We start from the raw sequence: 18,809 nt of genomic DNA on the forward strand, positions 1-18,809 counted from the left end.
ACAGTACATATGCTTTTTGTTGACCAAGTGGTTTGGTTTGAACACCTTTCATTCAGCAATACAATAGGCTACTCCCTCTTACGGGTTTGGAAGGGGTGTTTTTGAATTTCCTTTGGAACTGTGCTGATCAATGGCGCTGGAAGGTTGCTCTGTACAATATTCTTCTGTGATCCTTTACTAATTTAAAGAAAAACAGACAGATTTTTGATTGAAAAGGGAGTCGACGGTTATGAGGCCAGTCTGGAAAGTGGATTTGAGGTAACAATCAGATCAGCCATAATCTTATTGAATGGCAGAGCAGGCTCAAGGAGCCAAATGACCCAGTCTGGCACCTATTTCTTATGCATTACAGATACAAGAACTTTCCCAGCAAGAGAAGTGAAAATAAAATAAAAATAAATATACTTTCATTATAAGTTAATGAGGCATTTTCAATTTATTTTCTTGCCTTTCTTCATGAAAGCAGGAAAAGTCATCTATATACTGCTCAGCTATACATTCTTGAAAGCAACAGTCCAAAATGGCAACTTTTTAAGGCAAGATGCAACTTGATTTAGCACCAGACAACACCAACACCACCGCCCCCCCACCCAGGGACAGCACACAAGAGCAACAACACACCAACCCTGATAGCACGTATTTCATTCATAAAATCTATGCATGTAGAAGATGGTTGACATTTTTGTAGGTCTAATGCTTTCGAAGAAATCCATGCATTTTACAGCAGGCAGTTAAAGTAGATCAGCGTACAAAAGCTAATATGATAATGACATTTCATACCAAGCTTGCGTTTTTTGGTGATCCTCAGAGGTGCAGCATCTTTCAAGATTTCAGATTCGATGGCTTCAACTTCCATGCGGGCTGCAACAATACGTTTCTGTAGCAAAGAAACGGATTAAATATAGGAGAACATTTTCCAATTCCTATAATCCTCAAGAATAGAAAAGGATTTGACACTACATAAAAATTAATCCCAAGCAGATAACATTCAAAGGACAAAGGCCATTTTTAAATCGGGCAAGGTGCATTTTTATTTCAGAGCAGTATTAGAATAAATGATTATTTTAAAAATACTCCAATTTGTGTTTGTTTCCTTGTAAAGGAGAATGCGTGCTAGGGACTGCTGGGTATTGTGGAATTTAACAATACACACTAGTACTTTTCCCAATTGTCTATGGGAAGGTAAAAACAGCAGTCAGCTAAGACACTTTGACTAGGGTATTCACCTTTCTATTGCTTTTCAAAACACGATATAGGAATAGGAGCAAGCTACTCAGACCTTGATTTTGTTCCCCTATTCACTTTGATCATCCCTGTCCTGCACTTCAACTCCATTCGCCCAATTTGGATTCATTTCTCTTTGCTTCTTTACCTAATAAAAAAATCTCTTCCAATCTTTAAAAATTCTATTGTCCCAGTGTCCCAACAAATGGGGAGGTTAATATTACATTTCCACCACTGTGTGTATGAAAGTGCTTCCTAATTTAATTCCCGCATTGTCTATCTCTAATTTTAAGTTGTGCCCCTTTTTCTTGATTACATTATAAGAAATGTGTTCCCCTTAGCTACCATCAGTCTCATTACACCATTTTAGAGATTTGCCAGGAGCAGATATATCTAAAAATGAAATGTCAACTTGGTGTAGTTACAACAGAGGACTACATACATACCAAACAACAGAATCACATATAATAAATAGGCAGAGCTAAGCAATCCCACAACTAAAAGATCAGATCAAAGCTCCGCAACACCTGCCTTATCAGTCACGAATGGTGGTGGATGATCAAGCAATGAACAGGAGGAGAAGGCTCCACAAATATCCCCACCCTCAATGATAGAGGAAGAAAACATGTCAATATGAAAGATAAAGCTGAAGCATTTGCAACACCTTTAGCCAGAAGTGTTGAGTGGATAACCCATCTCAGTCTCCTCCCAAACCCCCAGCATCACAAGTGCCAATCTCCAGCCAATCCACTCTCGCATGACATCAGAAAACAGCGAAAGGCATTGGATACTGAAAAGGTTAGGGGCCCTGACAACAAATTTGTACTCCAGATTTAACCATGCTCCTAGAAAAATTGTTCCAGTGCAGCTACAATACTGGCATCTGCTTGACAACATGGAAAATTTCAGAGGAATGTACTGTGGCACAGTGGTTAGCACTGCTGCATCACAGCACCAGGAACCAGAGTTCAATTCTGGCTTTGGGTCACTGTCTGTGTGGAGTTTGTACGTTCTCCCAGTGCGTGGGTTTCCTCTGGGTGCTCCGATTTCCTCCCATTCAAAAGATGTGCAGGTTAGGTGGATTGGTCATGCTAAATTGCCCCTCAAGTGTCCAAAGATGTGCAGGTTAGGGAGATGAGCAGAATAAATGTGCGGGGTTACAGGGATGAGGTAGGAAAAGATGCTCTGTCAGAGTCAGTGCAGACTCAATAAGCCGAATGGCCTCCTGCACTGTAGGGATTCTATGATGATTTATTTATATCTGGGAACACAACCACGTAGAGGTTCCTTTCCAAGTCACTCAGCATCCTGACTTGGAAATATATCATTGTTCCTTCACTGCCACAGGTTTGAAATCCTGGAATTCCCTCCCTGACAGCACGGTGGGTGAATCTATACCATACAAGGCAGCTCACCACCACCTTCTGAAGGGCAACTAGGGATGGGCAATAAATCCGAGCCTAGCTGGTGACACCCATAAATGAATTTTGAAAACGTCACCAGGATCAGACACCTTACCCTATCGGGAGAGAATTACATTGCATTAAGATTTTACTACACTTAGTGCCTAAAGGTTTGTGACAACGGCAATGTCTCACTTGCAAGGCTAGCATTTATTACCTGTGACACCTATATCCCATAAACAAGATAAAAGAAGATGGGGAGAAAAACTTACTTGTTCGACTTCAGCTACTGCCTTTGAGCCTCCACCCATAGCTTTAAAGAAAAGAAAGGAAAAATTCATAATAATATAGTGAAACTATATAAAGAAATACTCGCTGATAGTCCCGATAACCGAGTGCACCCAATACCAGACACTTGCAAATTTTCAATGGCAGACAAAAAGTTCATTTTAACAAATTGGGCATGCAGACAAATACAATCCTGATCTGCAATTCCAAATTTACATCCCATTCCAGACAATCTCGGGACCCAAGATTGGAGCCAGTAACTTTAACCTCACAGTTTCATTAATGAAAGCCATGTTCTTCTCAAGTTCTGCCTGAATGCAGGTCTGACCCATAGCGATACAACTTCAACCATGGGTAGGGCAAGGAGGCAGGTCCTGAGTCCACCCAAGCTAGAATGGGGATTGAACCCAGTGCTGTTGGCACCAATCTGACCAACATCGATCATCCAGCCAAATAAGCCAACTATCCCCACAAAGTAGTACGAGTTGCTGTGGCAAGAACTCTTTACATGCATGTTGTAGCCCAGAGCTAAATATAGTGATGGTATCTCAAATTAATTCCATCACATGGGTGACCAATAATGCTGTTAGAAGGATTTACAAATTGATACTCATTGGTTATATTATGGATGAACCTTCCTTTCCCTTCTAAGTCCTCGAGTGGGGCTTCAACTCCGAGCTTCTGGCTCAAAGGAAAGGACACTACCCTTTACACCATAAGACCTCATATTCAAAGCTATGTATTGGTTAATCTTGAAGAATTTAACAAGGGTGGTTCCAATTACAAATCCAAATAATTTTACATTGACTCCTTTAGTCACTCTTCAAGAGGTTTATATTTCTTTTGCTTCTTTTGGGGCCCAATTCTCCCATCCTGACGCACCAAAAAACGTGCACGTTGGGTTGGGAGGTGCGCATGTCGGCCATTTCACAGGATTCGCGCATTCATTCCCGATGCATGTGCATCTCCCACAGCCTGAGAGCAGGCGCAGTCGGGACCGCACTGAAAACCGGTGGGAAGACAGGTAAGTAGTTTAAGTCTGTTTTTCATGTTATTTAAATGTCATTAATCGGGACCGGCACGGAATTCTCCGGGCCCGATAGCATCTCCCACCCCACCAGGAGCATTTCATTCCAGCGGGGTTTAGAGTAGCACCCCACTTGCAGGGAGCTAATGAGAAACCCTGCCGGAGTGAAGGGGGCGAGGGGGTGGCAATTGAGGCGGCGGTGCCCCCTGGGCATGGGCACCCTGGCAGTGCCAGCCTGTGCCCCCGGCACTGCCCAAGGGGCAAAGTTCCCATGTCCAGAGGGTACCTTGGCACTGCCCACCAGGCATCAGGCAGTGCCAAGGGACAGGGCTTATTGTGGGGGTGGAGGGTCCTGCTGACACTCTGCAGATCGGATTAGTCAGGGCTGGAGGGAAGCCAGCAATCAGGACGGGCTGGAGAGCAGGGTGGACCGGACTGGGAGAGTGCTGGTCCGGGAATTGTTGTGGGACCAAGATCGGGCTGTGGGGTGTGTGTGGTGTGGGGACAGCACTTGGGGGGGCGTGGGGGTGTCCCGGGCTGGCCAGCGATTGAGCTGGCCAGCAAACTGCAGGCTGACAGATCGGGGCCACTGCACATGCGCAGAGTTCCAGAACTGTCAGGCTCTGGTGTGAAAAGGACCCCCCCCGCCCCCGAGCTTTTAATGATATTCACGATTGTGACCTCTGCATTGCACAGAGTGTGGGAGATTAGAGTCTGAAGTTGCACTGAAAAAACAATTGTGATTTATGCCATTTTTCCTCGCCAATTCAGCACTCAGAAGTTTTTTGGGCGAATCGGGCCCATGGTTTCTTTTTTAGATTATGATGTCTGGCATTCATACTTTGTCGCATGGCGATGAGTTCCTGCTTAATTTACAAGATAGAGGAGCAAGGTAGGCCATTCGACCCATCAAGTCTTCTCTGCCCTTCAGTGAGACCGTGGCTGATCTGAGAGAATAATCCTCATCTCCATTTTCCTTATCCCCATGATCCTCTGTTCCCTTGCTGATTAAAAATCTGGCTGTCTCAGACTTGATGAAAGCTTTCCAGCCAAACATACTGATTTTGTCTTTTAGTCTTTTGAGAATCCTACTGTGCTTCTTCAAGTTTGCTTTCTTAACTGCAAGACAATTCCCTAGTACGTGGGGCAAAATTTAATTGCCAAAATAGTGGTTTTATTGACCTACACATTCTAAATGATACTGTGTATCTGGTGGTGTATAGATTGGATTAGAGCATTTGCAAAGTTTGTTGTTTCATTTTGGAAATTAAACCAACCCAATTGCTTGCAGTTTTGTTTTTGCAATAATAGGGCAGTCCTTGGTATTGGAGATTTGCCCATTTTCAATTCTGACTGTTCATTTAATTTTGTCCACTTTTGCCTCCGTCTTTCCCCCAATTTAAATATTTTGCAATCCACCCCCCCTCCCTCCCAGCCCATGTCTTGTTTTGGCTCTTTTGTTTCTCTATCACTGCTTCTCAGTGTCCTTCTATCATTCTTTGTGCTTCTTCACCTGAAGGCTTTTAGATCTTTTTAGTTTTATGATGTCCCACAATGAAAGATGCTATTACAATGGAGAAGTCAAATGATCTCAAGGCTTCAAATATCCTAATTATATCTGCTGTTATTGGGACTTCCAACTTGGGTATGGTTAATCTGCCATCTCTGCTTCTCGAACAGCTGGAGATATCATTGGGTACATGTATAATTTCCCTGTCATTGTTCTGCTGTTTGGTCAATATTGTGATACCTGTTCTCTCAGAGTTGCCACTAGTTTCTGTGTATAATAAGTTTTATTCATAATGTTTTAAAACATCTACTCAATCCACCAGCTCTAGTTTCCAGCTCTTCCTACAGTTTTGTTTACATTTCTCTGAGTCCACACCCAAGTCAAACCAATCAAGCACTGTGTACATGATCAACAGGCGTACAACTGAACACTAGGTATCATTTAATTCTCAGAGGTATCCTGAGATTCTGGTATCGTGTAGGTTTTGACATCAACTTATTTAAGATGGTGTACCTGACTCAATACTCGCTCAGAGATTATTCTATTCTTCCAGGGTTATGTATTTCATATATTTGTTATCGGAGGTCCATTATTTCCGTGATTGCAAAAGAGTCTGATTCTTCATTGACAAATTGGAACCCAACAGTCTTTTTATATTGATTTAAACACTTTTTGAAGAATGACTCAAAGACTTTTAAAAAAATTACCCAACACAGGAATCACTTAATAATGCACATACTTGGTGTGGCATTCTTGGAGGTGCCATTGTTTTTGATCCATACACTCGAGACATAATTTTAGTGACTGGAGTAATGGGTCCATAGTTAAGTGAAGTATGGGGAAAGTGGGTGGCCTTTTTTGACTATTTCCTTTTTTCTATCTTTTTCAATAGTAGCATTGGAACATGGTTTTTTAAAATCAGGTTAATGACTCAATTGCTTCTAGTTTCATTCATAATGTCCTTGTCACAACTTGGTGTCACATCACCATGAAACCCTTCTGCCTTGGGGCACTTAAGCAGATGACGCCAATTATAATTATTCGGGTCAAGAAATGGAACAATGTTGGACCTGTTGTTATTGGTTTCCAATTATTGATATTTTTGAGGAGTTCTGGGTCTTCTGATGAAGGAACATTTATTGCCTGGCTGTTTTTTAGAACATCTAATGTTTTAATGAAATAAAAGTAACAGTCTAGACAGCAAAGTGGATCAGGTCCCTGCAAAGTCCTTCAAATTTCCTAGGGAAGTGCTATCAGTTTGGCACATGCCTTTTTCCAGTTCATCCAAGGTGGATTTTAGTTCTGCCTCGCTTATACGTTTCATGTCAGTACTGTTTGCTGTTCCAATGCATCCCCACAATTTCTTGATGTCAGCTTGGTTTCTTTGATACATTTCTAATTCTTTAGCCTCCAGCCAAAGTTGCCAATTCTACCTGACCAGCACATCAAGTGCTGCTAACAGCTTCCTTTCTAGCACCCCTAGTACATCAAACATTAGCAGCTGCTGCACCCAGAGGGAGGAGATTCTTGGAGAGGGGTCTGCAAAGGCAGGAGCCTCCCCCAGTTTTGCTGGGATCTATCTGGTCATAGAGCAGCTAACGTAGCCAATATAGCAGATCCCAAGATCAGTGTATCCCTTCCTCAATAGGAAAATAAGAAGGCTCACAACACCAGGTTAAAGTCCAACAGGTTTATTTGGAATCATGAGCTTTCGGAGTGCTGCTCGTTCATCAGATGAGTGAAGCAGGGCTCCAAAAGCTCGTGATTCCAAGTAAACCTGTTGCACTTTAACCTGGTGTCGTGAGACTTCTTACTGTGTCCACCCCAATCCAACGCCGGCATCGCCTCATCATGGCTATTCTCAATAGAAAAGGGTGGCATGATGCCACAATGGTTAGCACTGCTGCCTAACAGCACCAGAGACCCGGATTCAATTCTGGTCTTGGGCGACTGTCTGTATGGAGTTTGCACGTTCTCCCCACGTCTGCGTGGGGTTCCTCCGGGTGCTCGGGTTTTCTTCCTACAATCCAAAGATGTGCGGGTTAGGTGGATTGGCCATGCTAAATTGTCCCTTAGTGTCAGGGGATTATCAGGGGAAATACTTGGGGATATGGGGATAGGGCCTGGGTAGGATTGTTGTTGGTGCACGCTCGATAGGCCGAATGGCCTCCTTTTGCACTGCAGGGATTCTATGAAAGGATAGTGAACATGGGAACCTAATGAACAGAAAATGATGTAAAGTCACATCCTACTGGCATTGCTGTCAAATTAAGCAAAATCTCTGGACTCAAAAAAGAGGAGAAAAACTGCAGAGGGCACAACTAATCTTGGAATAATACGCTTATATAGTTTACTGTACATATAATGAACATTTCAAATAACAATACCTAATACAAGTCCCTCAGGCTTAATGTGCTATTGGTTCAGGCCCTCAAAAAGAACTTGAAAAATGTAACAGTGATTTGTGTAAATGCCCCATCAACTCTGCACAGTAGATTCAGGGAAAGCAATGCTGTACCAAGGTAATCCTGGAATGCCATCTGTCTAACAGCCAGTGGAAGTTTCATAATTGCACGGCTGTAATATGTATCGACTGTGAGGAGAAGATCGCTCATCGCTTTTTCCATCTCTTTCGTCCGCCGTTGAACTACACAAAAGAAAAATCACAGCTCAGACCAGCAAACATCAAGTGCAATTAGTGACTGTTCATCTTCGTGCAGAATTTAGTGCTCAAGGTGAGGTGATTACTGGAACAAAAGGAGTAGCAGTGTCACCCAAACGCAAAATAAAGGTCTAACTATACCAATGAGAACTTGTTCAGAGAGATAGGGATGATGGGAAACAGAAGCCAAAAATATTGCTCAGAGACTGACTACAAAATGTATTAAAATTAAATAACCACACAAATCAAAAAATAGAAAATGTTGGAAACACTATCCGGGAGCATCTCTGGAGAAACAACGTTAATATTTCAGGTCATTTACCTTTCACCAGCAACCTGCAAGTCAAATTCATCATCATCTGGCCATCAATTCCAGGATAAAGTCTCCTCAGGGTCATGAATTTCAGCTATGGGTCTTCATGTGGCTGAAGAGACAGATCCTCAATGCACATATCTTTGCGCACATGGAGCCAGATACCTCAAGAGTCTGTGGGATCCTGTGTGCAGGATTTGTGTCCTTTCCTTTCCTTCTCTGCCTCATTATTGACGCGTTTGGGCTTGAAGTATAAACATAGAAAGTAGGTGCAGCAGTGGACCATTTAGCCCTTCGAGCTTGCACCATCATTCAATATGATCACGGTTGATCATGCACTTTCAGTATCCCACTCAAGCTTTCTTTCCATACCCCTTGATCCCTTTAGCCGCAAGGGCAACTTCCAGCTCCCTCTTGAACATATCTAATGAACTGGCCCCAACAACTTTCTGTGGTAGTGAATTCCACAGGTTCACAACTGAATGAAGAAGTTCTTCCTCACCTCAGTCTGGAATGGCTTACCCCTTATTCTTAGGCTGTGACCCCTAGTTCTGCACTTCCCCAACATCGGGAACATTCTTCCCGCATCTCGCCTGTCCAGTTCCATCAGGATTTTATGTTTCTATGAGATCCCCTCTCATTCTTCCAAATTCCAGTGAGTACAAGCCCAGTCGATCCAGTCTCTCTTCATATAGAATCACAGAATCCCTAAAGTGTAGAAAGAGGCCATTCAACCCGCACCGAGCCTGCACTGACAACAATCCCACACAGGCCCTAATCCCATAACCCCACGTATTTACCTGGCTAATTCCGGCTAATCCCCCTGACACTAAGGGGCTTTAGCATGGCCAATCCACCTAACCTGCACATCTTTGGACTGTGGGAGGAAACCGGAGCATCCAGAGGAAACCTATGCTGACACAGGGAGAATGGGCAAACTCCACACAGACAGTCACCTAAGGCTGGAATTGAACCCAGGACCCTGGCACTGTGAGGCATCAGTGCTAACCACTGAGCCACCATGTCATAGGATGCGCTTGCTGGACAAGTTGCTGCCATTTAAATTATTGACATTAATGGCCAGAGGGAGTTTGCACAAAACGCTATCACGTTTCACAAGGAACATTTAAATAACTTCTCTGTCCTCCCTTGGAACGCTGGCCATGACAGAGTTGAGAAAACAGAACTTGGCAGAGAAGATGCTTTCTGGCTATAATGACAGTGTCCTGTCCATCAAAGTTGGTCTCACAAGAGTTTTGCCGGAATGCTTGTGGAGCTGCCATCTAGAAAGACACTAGCATATATCTGATGGCCCTCCCATTGAATCCCGAGGACGCGGCAGGGCATTACTGGTGGAATTTCTCCAGTGCTCTTATGCTGATACACAGTCCAGGTCACACTGTAGCACAGAGGTGTGGTGACAACAACTGCTCTGTATGCTAGGATTTTTAGTGGCTTGCTTTGTCGTCAAACAGTTGTGGCCGCAGTGTGTAGAAGACTGAGCTAGTGTTGGATCTCCTCGTCAATAGTGCCTGTTGATAGGTGGCTGTCGAAATATGGGAAGTGTTCAACATTTTCCAGTGCCCCCTTCAACATAAATAGGAAGTGGAATATTTGGCTCATCAGGTGAGAGGTGTTTTGTTTTGTCAATGTTCATGAATGACAGAGTTCCTTGGATGCAAAATTGAAGAAATTGGGACTGGCTTGCAAATCTGGTGTAGAGTGGGCAACAATACTACTGTCATCTGCAAACAGCGGATCATACATGTTTATGATAGTCAGTTTTGTTTTGGCATGGAGGCAACTAAAGTTAGAGCTTTCCATCTAGATGGTATTTCATATCCCAGATCTTTGATGAGGTGAATAGCCTCTGTCAAGTATATTGTAAATAGTATGTGGGCAGAAGGTTGAAAGTCAAATTCACATTGGCATTATTTCCTTTGATAAGCAAAAGGAAACAGGAAGATAGGATAAAGTTAAATATGGACTGGCAGACAAGAAAAGTCACCTTCACAAGAGAGGACACAGGATTAGCTCATTTAAACAAAACACAGAATCAGGGAAAACTGAAAAATACTGTCTGCACAGCTTTCTTTGTCAAACAGTCAATTGAGCTCATTACCTTCAATGTCAAAATCATTCAGGAAAGCTTGAAGCTTTTCGTACTTCTTTAATTCCAGTGCATTCTTTTTGCGACCGGTTGCTTTCCGCTTGGAAGGCATGGTTTCCTGAAACAGAGGAATTGGACATTTTGTAATACAAGATAAGCAGTAATTGTTTTCACATTGTTGCCAAATAAAAAATACTTGGACCAAGAATAGTGTTTAGGTTTACTTTTCCCTCCTTTTAGAATTCAGATAGAGGATGTAATCTATTTTAAGCTGGTGTTTTGAAAGATCAGCAACACTATGCTGGATTAACAGTTACCACAGTTCACTAACTTTATATGGTCCAGTTTCAATCCCTTTGATGTTTTTGGAAATTGGGGCTATACAAGTTTTGTCCTTTCTGGACTATTAAAGCAAGTCCAACTTGAGCCTAACTGGGCCAATAAATCTGTTGAAGGACATAGTCACGAACACAAAAGGACAATTGCTGATACAGCCACTAACCAAATTCTTGCCTTTTGTGAAAAATCAGCATCACCAGAAATGGCTGGAGGACACTTCAATTATTGTCAATCTCCAGTGCATCTGCTGACATAGTTTGGTCTCAAGTGTCTAACTCAACTACAAAACAGTCAACTCCAATGTGAATTTGACTTTCAACCTTCTGCCCACATACTATTTACAATATACTTGACAGAGGCTATTCACCTCATCAAAGATCTGGGATATGAAATACCATCTAGATGAAAAGCTCTAACTTTAGTTGCCTCCATGCCAAAACAAAACTGACTATCATAAACATGTATGATCCGCTGTTTGGAGATGACAGTAGTATTGTTGCCCACTCTACACCAGTTTTGCAAGCCAGTCCCAATTTCTTCACCTATCAACAGGGAGTTGACTGTTTTGTAGTTGAGTTAGACACTTGAGACCAAACTATGTCAGCAGATGCACTGGAGATTGACAATAATTGAAGTGTCCTCCAGCCATTTCTGGTGATGCTGATTTTTCACAAAAGGCAAGAATTTGGTTAGTGGCTGTATCAGCGATTGTCCTTTTGTGTTAGTGACTATGTCCTTCAACAGATTTATTGGCGTTAGTCCCACTATGTTCCAGGAGCTTTGGAAGGGGATCCCATCGAGTTGAGTCAATAGAGTTACCTTCTAAGAGCCCCATGACTTTTCTGCACGGCTGATCCAACTGTGGATGTATTTTATTGAGCCCAGACCTCAAGTGCTGTATGCAACACCAGGCAGCATGAATTGCTGCTGTGACGTTAGCCAGCACTCTGTCCCAGCATGCACACTTACCTTGAGTATAACCTCTTCCTGCTGTACCAAGGTAGATCTAGTTGGGAAGAGGACACAATTGCAATACCATCACTGCCAAAAACAGACGACCATAGGTGAGCGCTCCTGTCCCAACTACCCTTCCAGGTTCTACCTTATTTCAGCTTTCCCTGGTGTAGATTGGGAGTGTCATCTTCTTGCTTATCCATTAACTCAAATTGGAACAGGCCTTACAACTTAAGGCCTTAAGCATCCATTCTGCACTTTGAGTGAAAGTGGCAAAATAGGATGACCAATCAGCAATCCATTCTGCATAGGACAGGCAGTTCCCATGTCTAAAGATGTTTGGGACCATTGAGGACTTTGAGATAGGCATTGCCATGCTTGATTATAAAGGGTGGAATGTGGTTTACAATAAGATTCAGACCCTGTGCATTTTTGATTATCCAGGGCATTCTGACCCCCAAATCATCATTCCGCTTTCTGAGCCCATTGGTTGTAACAAAGACTTTAGCCCATATTGTAGGTTTTCACTTAAGCCATGTAAGCAAGAGGCCAGGGTACTCAGCAGCCCAGGCCCATTCATACGTGACAATGCTGCAAAATGTGGACAGAAGGCATCCGAGGCTCCTGACAGTCATTTGAAACTAATCTAACCACCTTAGAAAGACCACCTCAAAATGCCTTCCATATACTGTAAATTAAAACATTCATTTAATATGAAGCAGACAACTGCTTCATAGCTTGCCCAAAGAAGTGTGATCAAGCAGAGTTATGATACTTGAAACAAAATCAATAAAATAGTTTGTCAGCCTGTAGTATAACATCATCTTTATGCATACAGATGCTATGGAATTGCTAACACTTTATTTGGAACATGGTCAGGGTCAGTTAGTCCCCTACAGCAAATGAATACCAAGAACCAGAAGCAAGAAATATCAGGGCAGGGGTGGTATCAGTGCTGTTGTGGCTTCATTTTGCTATTTCACTACCATCTAGCTCATTTTTAGGAAGTTAGAAGTAAATTTATTAGTCACAAGTAAGGCTTACATTAACACTGCAATGAAGCTTCTGTGAAATTTCCCTAGTCGCCACATTCCAGCACCGTTCGGGTCAATGCACCTAATCAGCATGTCTTTCGGACTGGGAGGAAACTGGAGCACCCGGAGAAAACCCACACAGACACAGGGAGAACGTGCAAATTCCACATAGAAGGTGACTAAACTGCGAATCGAACCCAGGTCCTTGGCGTTGTGAGGCAGCAGTGCTAACCATTGTGCCACCGTGGCATAGAAAATTATGCTCATGATGTGACAAGCATCAACCCATTCAAGTTACTTCCCCAGCTCTTAAGGAAAGGGGCCAATGAAAAGCTCCCAATATTGGGACACGTGACAGATGACATTCTTATGTCCAGAGGTTACTGCAGTTCAAGTTGTTTCTTTGTTGGACCCCGTTGCCAAAACCCTGCCCTTTGACAAACTGCTAGTACCCTGCCAGTCTAGCCTCAGACAGGAATCCTGTGCAGCACTGAATCAAAGCCATGCTTACCTCTCAATGGAAAATAACAGCTTGTTTGTCTTTTCTTAGGTATCCAGAGCCCATTTATTCAAGAAGCTTAAGTGCTATATAATGCTGGAGCTGAAAGCATATTCAAACCTTATTGATGTCTTTCAAGCTTAAAATCAATCTAGCTAATATTGTCTGGTTAACATACTGAATAAACATTTGGAAGACAGTGGTGGAGTTTAAAATGCTTGGGTTTCTTCAGTGTGGAGTGATTAGGAGAGGAAAGAGAGGATTTAGGCGGTAGGGTTTAAAGTTTATTTATTAGTGTCACAAGTAGGCTTACATTAACACTGCAATGAAGTCACTGTGAAAATCCCCTAATCGCCACAATCCGGCACCTGTTCGGGATGACTGAGGGAGAATTTAGCATGGCCAATTCTCTAAATGGATTGTGGAAGGAAACTGGAGGAAACCCGCGCAGACATTGGGAGAACGTCCAGACTCTGCAGACAGTGACCCAAAGCCGGGAATCGAACCTTGGACCCTGGCACTGTGAGGCAGCAGTGCTAACCACTGTGCCACCATGCTGCAGAGTCATAGAGGATTACAGCATAGAAACAGGCTCTTCGCCCCAACTTGTCCGTGCCGCCCTTTTTTTTTAAGCCCCTAAGCTAGTCTCAATTGCCCACATTTGGCCCATATCCCTCTATACCCATCTTATCCATGTAACTGTCTAAATGCTTTTTAAAAATAGAGTCATAGAGGATTTTAAAAATAGAGTCATAGAGTGGTTCGCACTGCTGCCTCACAGCACCAAGGACCCAGGTTCAATTTTGGCCTTGGCCCTGGATGTATGAAGTTTGCACTTTCTCCCGGTGTCTCTGTGGGTTTCCTTCGGGCACTCCGGTTTCCTCCCACAGTCCAAAAGTGTGCTGATTAGGTGGATTGGCTATGCTAAATTGCATAGGTTGGGGTGTTGGCAGGGTAAATATGTGGGTCTGGGTGGGATGCTCTGTCAGAGTTGGTGCAGACTCGATGGGCCAAGTAGTCTCTTTCTGCACTGTACGAATTCTAACGATCACCTCTTCCAAGCTTTCCTTTGGCCCAGCATTAACTTTTTCTGCCAGAATATACCTAAATGTGGGGCACTTTTTCTTAAATTGAAGACTCCATCATACAGGCTCATGCAAGTGCAGAGCCGGATTAGCATACATTAGCACCCTTCCCCATGATTAGTAAGCGTAGGGATTATGCAGAGGGGGAAAAATGACAAATAAAGTATAGTACAAAGGAGTGAAGCAGGACACCAAAGAGCATATCTACCTGGATAGGAAAACAGAAGGGAGTCACTCCTGGGTCAGAGGGATTAAATCAGAAACCAGGAGAGAGGCAGACAAACTATTGTTAGCACAGCTTTAGGTAAAAGAAAAGGATTGTGTGAAGGCTGAGTGTAAACACCGAACAAACAGGAACCCCAGCACACTGCCACCACAGGTCACATTGCCACAGAAGATGTCAGCCATCAGTTTTGCTCAAGGGTCTCTGCACAAAGAAATAATTTCTACACAAACAAGTTCACTTATGTGGTGCCTTCAACGCAGGAAAACATTGAGAGCACTTCACAAGAATGGGCAGCGATGTCAACGGAAAAAGCAAGACAGGACACGAAGAACTTAGAAAAAGGAAGCTCCATAGTTCAGGGGTTAGAGCACTAGCCTTGTAAACTCGGGGCTGAGAGTTCAAATCTCATTGCCCCCTTACCATGTTGAGTATAATTTTTGTGGGTAGCACAGTGATTAGCAGTACTGCCTCATAGCGCAAGGGACCCAGGTTTGATTCCCAGCTTGGGTCACTTTGTGTGGAGTTTTGCACATTCTCCCTGTGTCTGCTTGGATTTCCTCCAGGTGCTCCGGTTTCCTCCCACAGTCCAAAAGTGTGCGGGTTAGGTGGATTGGCCATGATAAATTACCCCTTAGTGTCAGGGGGACTAGCTAGAGTAAGTGCATGGGTTTATGGGAATATGGCCTGGGTGGGATTGTGGTCGGTGCAGATTCGATGGGCCAGATGGCCCCCTTCTGCACTGTCTGATTCTATGAAAGTGGTATGTTTTAAAAGAGAGTCTTAGAGAAAAGAGAGTTGAAAATACAGAGAGAGGCCTAGGAGAACCTTGGCCAGAGAAAAAGGACAGCTGAACAGATGGGGCGGCACGGTAGCATAGTGGTTAGCACTGCTGCTTCACAGCTCCAGGGACCTGGGTTTGATTCCCGGCTCGGGTCACTGTCTCTGCGTGGGTTTCCTCCGGGTGCTCCGGTTTCCTCCCACAGTCCAAAGATGTGCGGGTTAGGTTGATTGGCCAAACTCAATGGCCCCTTAGTGTCCCGGGATGCGTAGATTAGCGGGTAAATATGAGGGTTAGAGGGATTAGTGGGTAAAAATATGTAGGGATACGGGGATAGGGCCTGGGTGGGATTGTTGTCGGTGCAGACTCGATGGGCTGAATGGTCTCTTTCTGCCCTGCAGGGTTTCTATGATTTTCACAAAATCTCTACTGTGCAGGAGGCCATTTGGCCCATCAAGTCTACACTGACTCACTAAAAGAGCATCTTACCTGGACCCACCCTATCCCCATAACCCTGCATATTTAGCACAGCTAATTTACCTAACCCACGCATCTTTGTACCATGGGAGGAAACCGGAGCACTCGGAGGAAACCCACTCAAGACAAGGGGAGAACGTGCAAACTCCACAGTCGCCCAAGGCCAGAATCAAAACAGGGTCCCTGGCACTAAAAGGCAACAGTGCTAACCTGCACTGTGGTTAGCACTGGTGCCCTCTTTTTAGGTCAAACCAAATAAACAAACTCAGATTAAGTCAGGACAAAGTAAAAGGGGCAGCTCCCCAAAAGGAGGGGGAACAGCCCGAACAGAAATCAAAGTACAAAGGAAACTTAAAAACATCAAATTAAAATGTGATTATTAGGGTCGATAACGCACCCCAACCCCTGCGGTGCCCAGTGGGCGCAGAAGGCGTCAACCGTGCCCGTGGACACCGCATGCTCCCTCTCCAGGGACACCCGGCCGCGAACGTAGCCGTGGTAGAGGGGAAGACAATCAGGATGGACGGCCCCCTCGATCGCCCGCTGCCTGGACCGGTAAATGGCACGTTTCACCAGGCCCAGGATCACGAGGAGGTCGCCATCCCTCCCCTCCCCGCACCGGGTGTATCGCCAGGGTGCCGGGTTCGATTCCCAGCTTTGGTCACTGTCCGCGTGGAGTTTGCACATTCTCCCCGTGTCTGCGTGAGTTTCCTCCAGGTGCTGCGGTTTCTCCCACAGTCCAAAAGACACACTGGTTACTTACACTGGCTATGCTAAATTCTCCCTCAGTGTACCCAAATAGGGTCCGGAGTGTGGCATAACTTCATTGCAGTGTTAATGTAAGCCTACTTGTGACACTAATAAATAAATTTTAAACCACCATGCCATCTAATCCAGCTCAGAAATGAGGGTCTGGGTGTTTAAGGAGATCAGTAGTGGAGAAAGGCCAGGATCAATGCAGGACAATCTGCAAGCATAGCCTGCCTGTCCACCCTGAGAAATATCTTGCCCAAGTTTCATCCAGATCCTTAACCCCAAGTGCCAATGGCCTCCTCCCGTGCTGGGGCTTTCTATTCTCTATCAGTTGGTCATGATGGGTCAGCTGCCCCTCTTAACCTCACTGATTGCTGTTGATGGGACTGAGGATCTGTGGTGGCGGCACAGCCTCTGGCCGGCTCCCGGAGATCCACAAGTTGCTTCAGGGCATGGGAGGCCCATAACCCAGGCCGGGACACAGCATCATCCGCACTGAGCCCCTGTCCCCCTCCCCCTGTCCCCGGTTACTTACCGACTCCGCTTCTCCTCCAGCTGCCGCGCGCCACAACCGTTCAAATTTCAAATCCAACCAATCACAGACAGCACCGATCGGCGGCCAATCACCTCTCGGCAGCCCGAGCGGCAGCCAATCACTACCCGGCTTATGTGGCGGACGGCCAATCACGGCCTCGCCGCCTCAGCGGGGCGGCCAATCAGGTGCCGGCTGCCTCAGTGCACAGCCAATCACTGCCCCCGCCGCCTGACAGTCTATCCTATCACAACTCACCGACCTCAATCGCTGGCCAATCAGGGTCCGGTGGCTTCAGTAGCCAACCAATCAGGTGCCAGCTGTCCCAGAGGGAGGCCAATCAGGTGCTGGGTGTCTCAGTGAGCGGCCAATCACAGCTTGGTTGACTGGACCCCCCCCCCATCTCAGAAATTCCCCAATAAAAGCTGGAAATCTGAAATAAAAATCAGAAAATGCTGGATAAACTCAGCAGTCGTGATGTGGAGATGCCGGGTTGGACTGGGGTAAACACAGTAAGAAGTCTCACACCACCAGGTTAAAGTCCAACAGGTTTATTTGGTAGCAAAAGCCACACAAGCTTTCGGAGCGCTGCTCCTTCGTCAGGTAAGTGGGAGTTCTGTTCACAAACAGGGCATATAAAGACACAAACTCAATTTACAAAATAATGGTTGGAATGCGAGTCTTTACAGGTAATCAAAGGTACAGACAATGTGAGTGGAGAGAGGGTTAAGCACAGATTAAAGAGATGTGTATTGTCTCCAGACAGGACAGTTAGTGAGATTTTGCAAGTCCAGGCAAGTTGTGGGGGTTACAGATAGTGTGACTTGAACCCAAGATCCCGGTTTAGGCCGTCCTCATGTGTGTAGAACTTAGCTATCAGTTTCTGCTCAGCGACTCTGTGCTGTCATGTGTCATGAAGGCCGCCTTGAAGAACGCTTACCCGAAGATCAGAGGCCGAATGCCCGTGACCACTGACATGTTCCCCAACAGGAAGGAAACACTCTTGCCTGGTGATTATCGAGCGGTATTCATTCATCCGTTGTCATAGCGTCTGCATGGTCTCCCCAATGTACCATGCCTCGGGACATCCTTTCCTGCAACATATCAGGTAGACAACGTTGGCCGAGTTGCAAGAGTATGTACCGTGTACCTGGTGGATGGTGTTCTCATGTGAGATGATGGCATCTGTGTCGATGATCCGGCACGTCTTGCAGAGGTTGCTGTGGCAGGGTTGTGTGGTGTCGTGGTCACTGTTCTCCTGAAGGCTGGGTCGTTTGCTGCGGACAATGGTTTGTTTGAGATTGTGCGGTTGTTTGAAGGCAAGAAGTGGGAGTGTGGGGATGGCCTTGGCGAGATGTTTGTCTTCATCAATGACATATTGAAAGCTCCGGAGAAGATGTCGTAGCTTCTCCGCTGCGGGGAAGTACTGGACGACGAAGGGTACTCTGTCCACCGTGTCCTGTGTTTGTCTTCTGAGGGGGTCGGTGCGGTTTTTCGCTGTGGTGCATCGGAACTGTTGATCAATGAGTCGAGCACCATATCTTGTTCTTATGAGGCCATCTTTCAGTGTCTGGAGGTGTCTGTTGCGATCCTCC

General features: G+C 45.0%; 1 protein-coding gene across 2 annotated transcripts in view; it reads right to left on the reverse strand.

Moving 5' to 3' along the window:
- Positions 1-17,276, reverse strand: part of LOC144508949 (borealin-like) — a 32,631-nt gene extending 15,355 nt beyond the window's left edge. The window contains exons 1-6 of one of the 2 annotated variants that reach the window (XM_078237165.1): positions 17,218-17,251; positions 13,376-13,465; positions 10,550-10,655; positions 7,971-8,099; positions 2,900-2,940; positions 781-877 (exon numbers count right to left, since the gene is read on the reverse strand). In XM_078237165.1, the coding sequence (XP_078093291.1) occupies positions 781-877; positions 2,900-2,940; positions 7,971-8,099; positions 10,550-10,649 (367 nt within the window). In that variant the 5' untranslated portion in view covers positions 10,650-10,655; positions 13,376-13,465; positions 17,218-17,251. Of the gene's footprint in view, positions 1-780; positions 878-2,899; positions 2,941-7,970; positions 8,100-10,549; positions 10,656-13,375; positions 13,466-17,217 lie in introns of both variants that reach the window. The other variant, XM_078237164.1, reaches the window with a different exon arrangement.
- Between the last annotated feature and the right edge of the window lie 1,533 nt (positions 17,277-18,809).

The sequence above is a fragment of the Mustelus asterias genome, chromosome 21, assembly GCF_964213995.1.
Source record: "Mustelus asterias chromosome 21, sMusAst1.hap1.1, whole genome shotgun sequence".
NCBI lineage: Eukaryota > Metazoa > Chordata > Chondrichthyes > Carcharhiniformes > Triakidae > Mustelus > Mustelus asterias.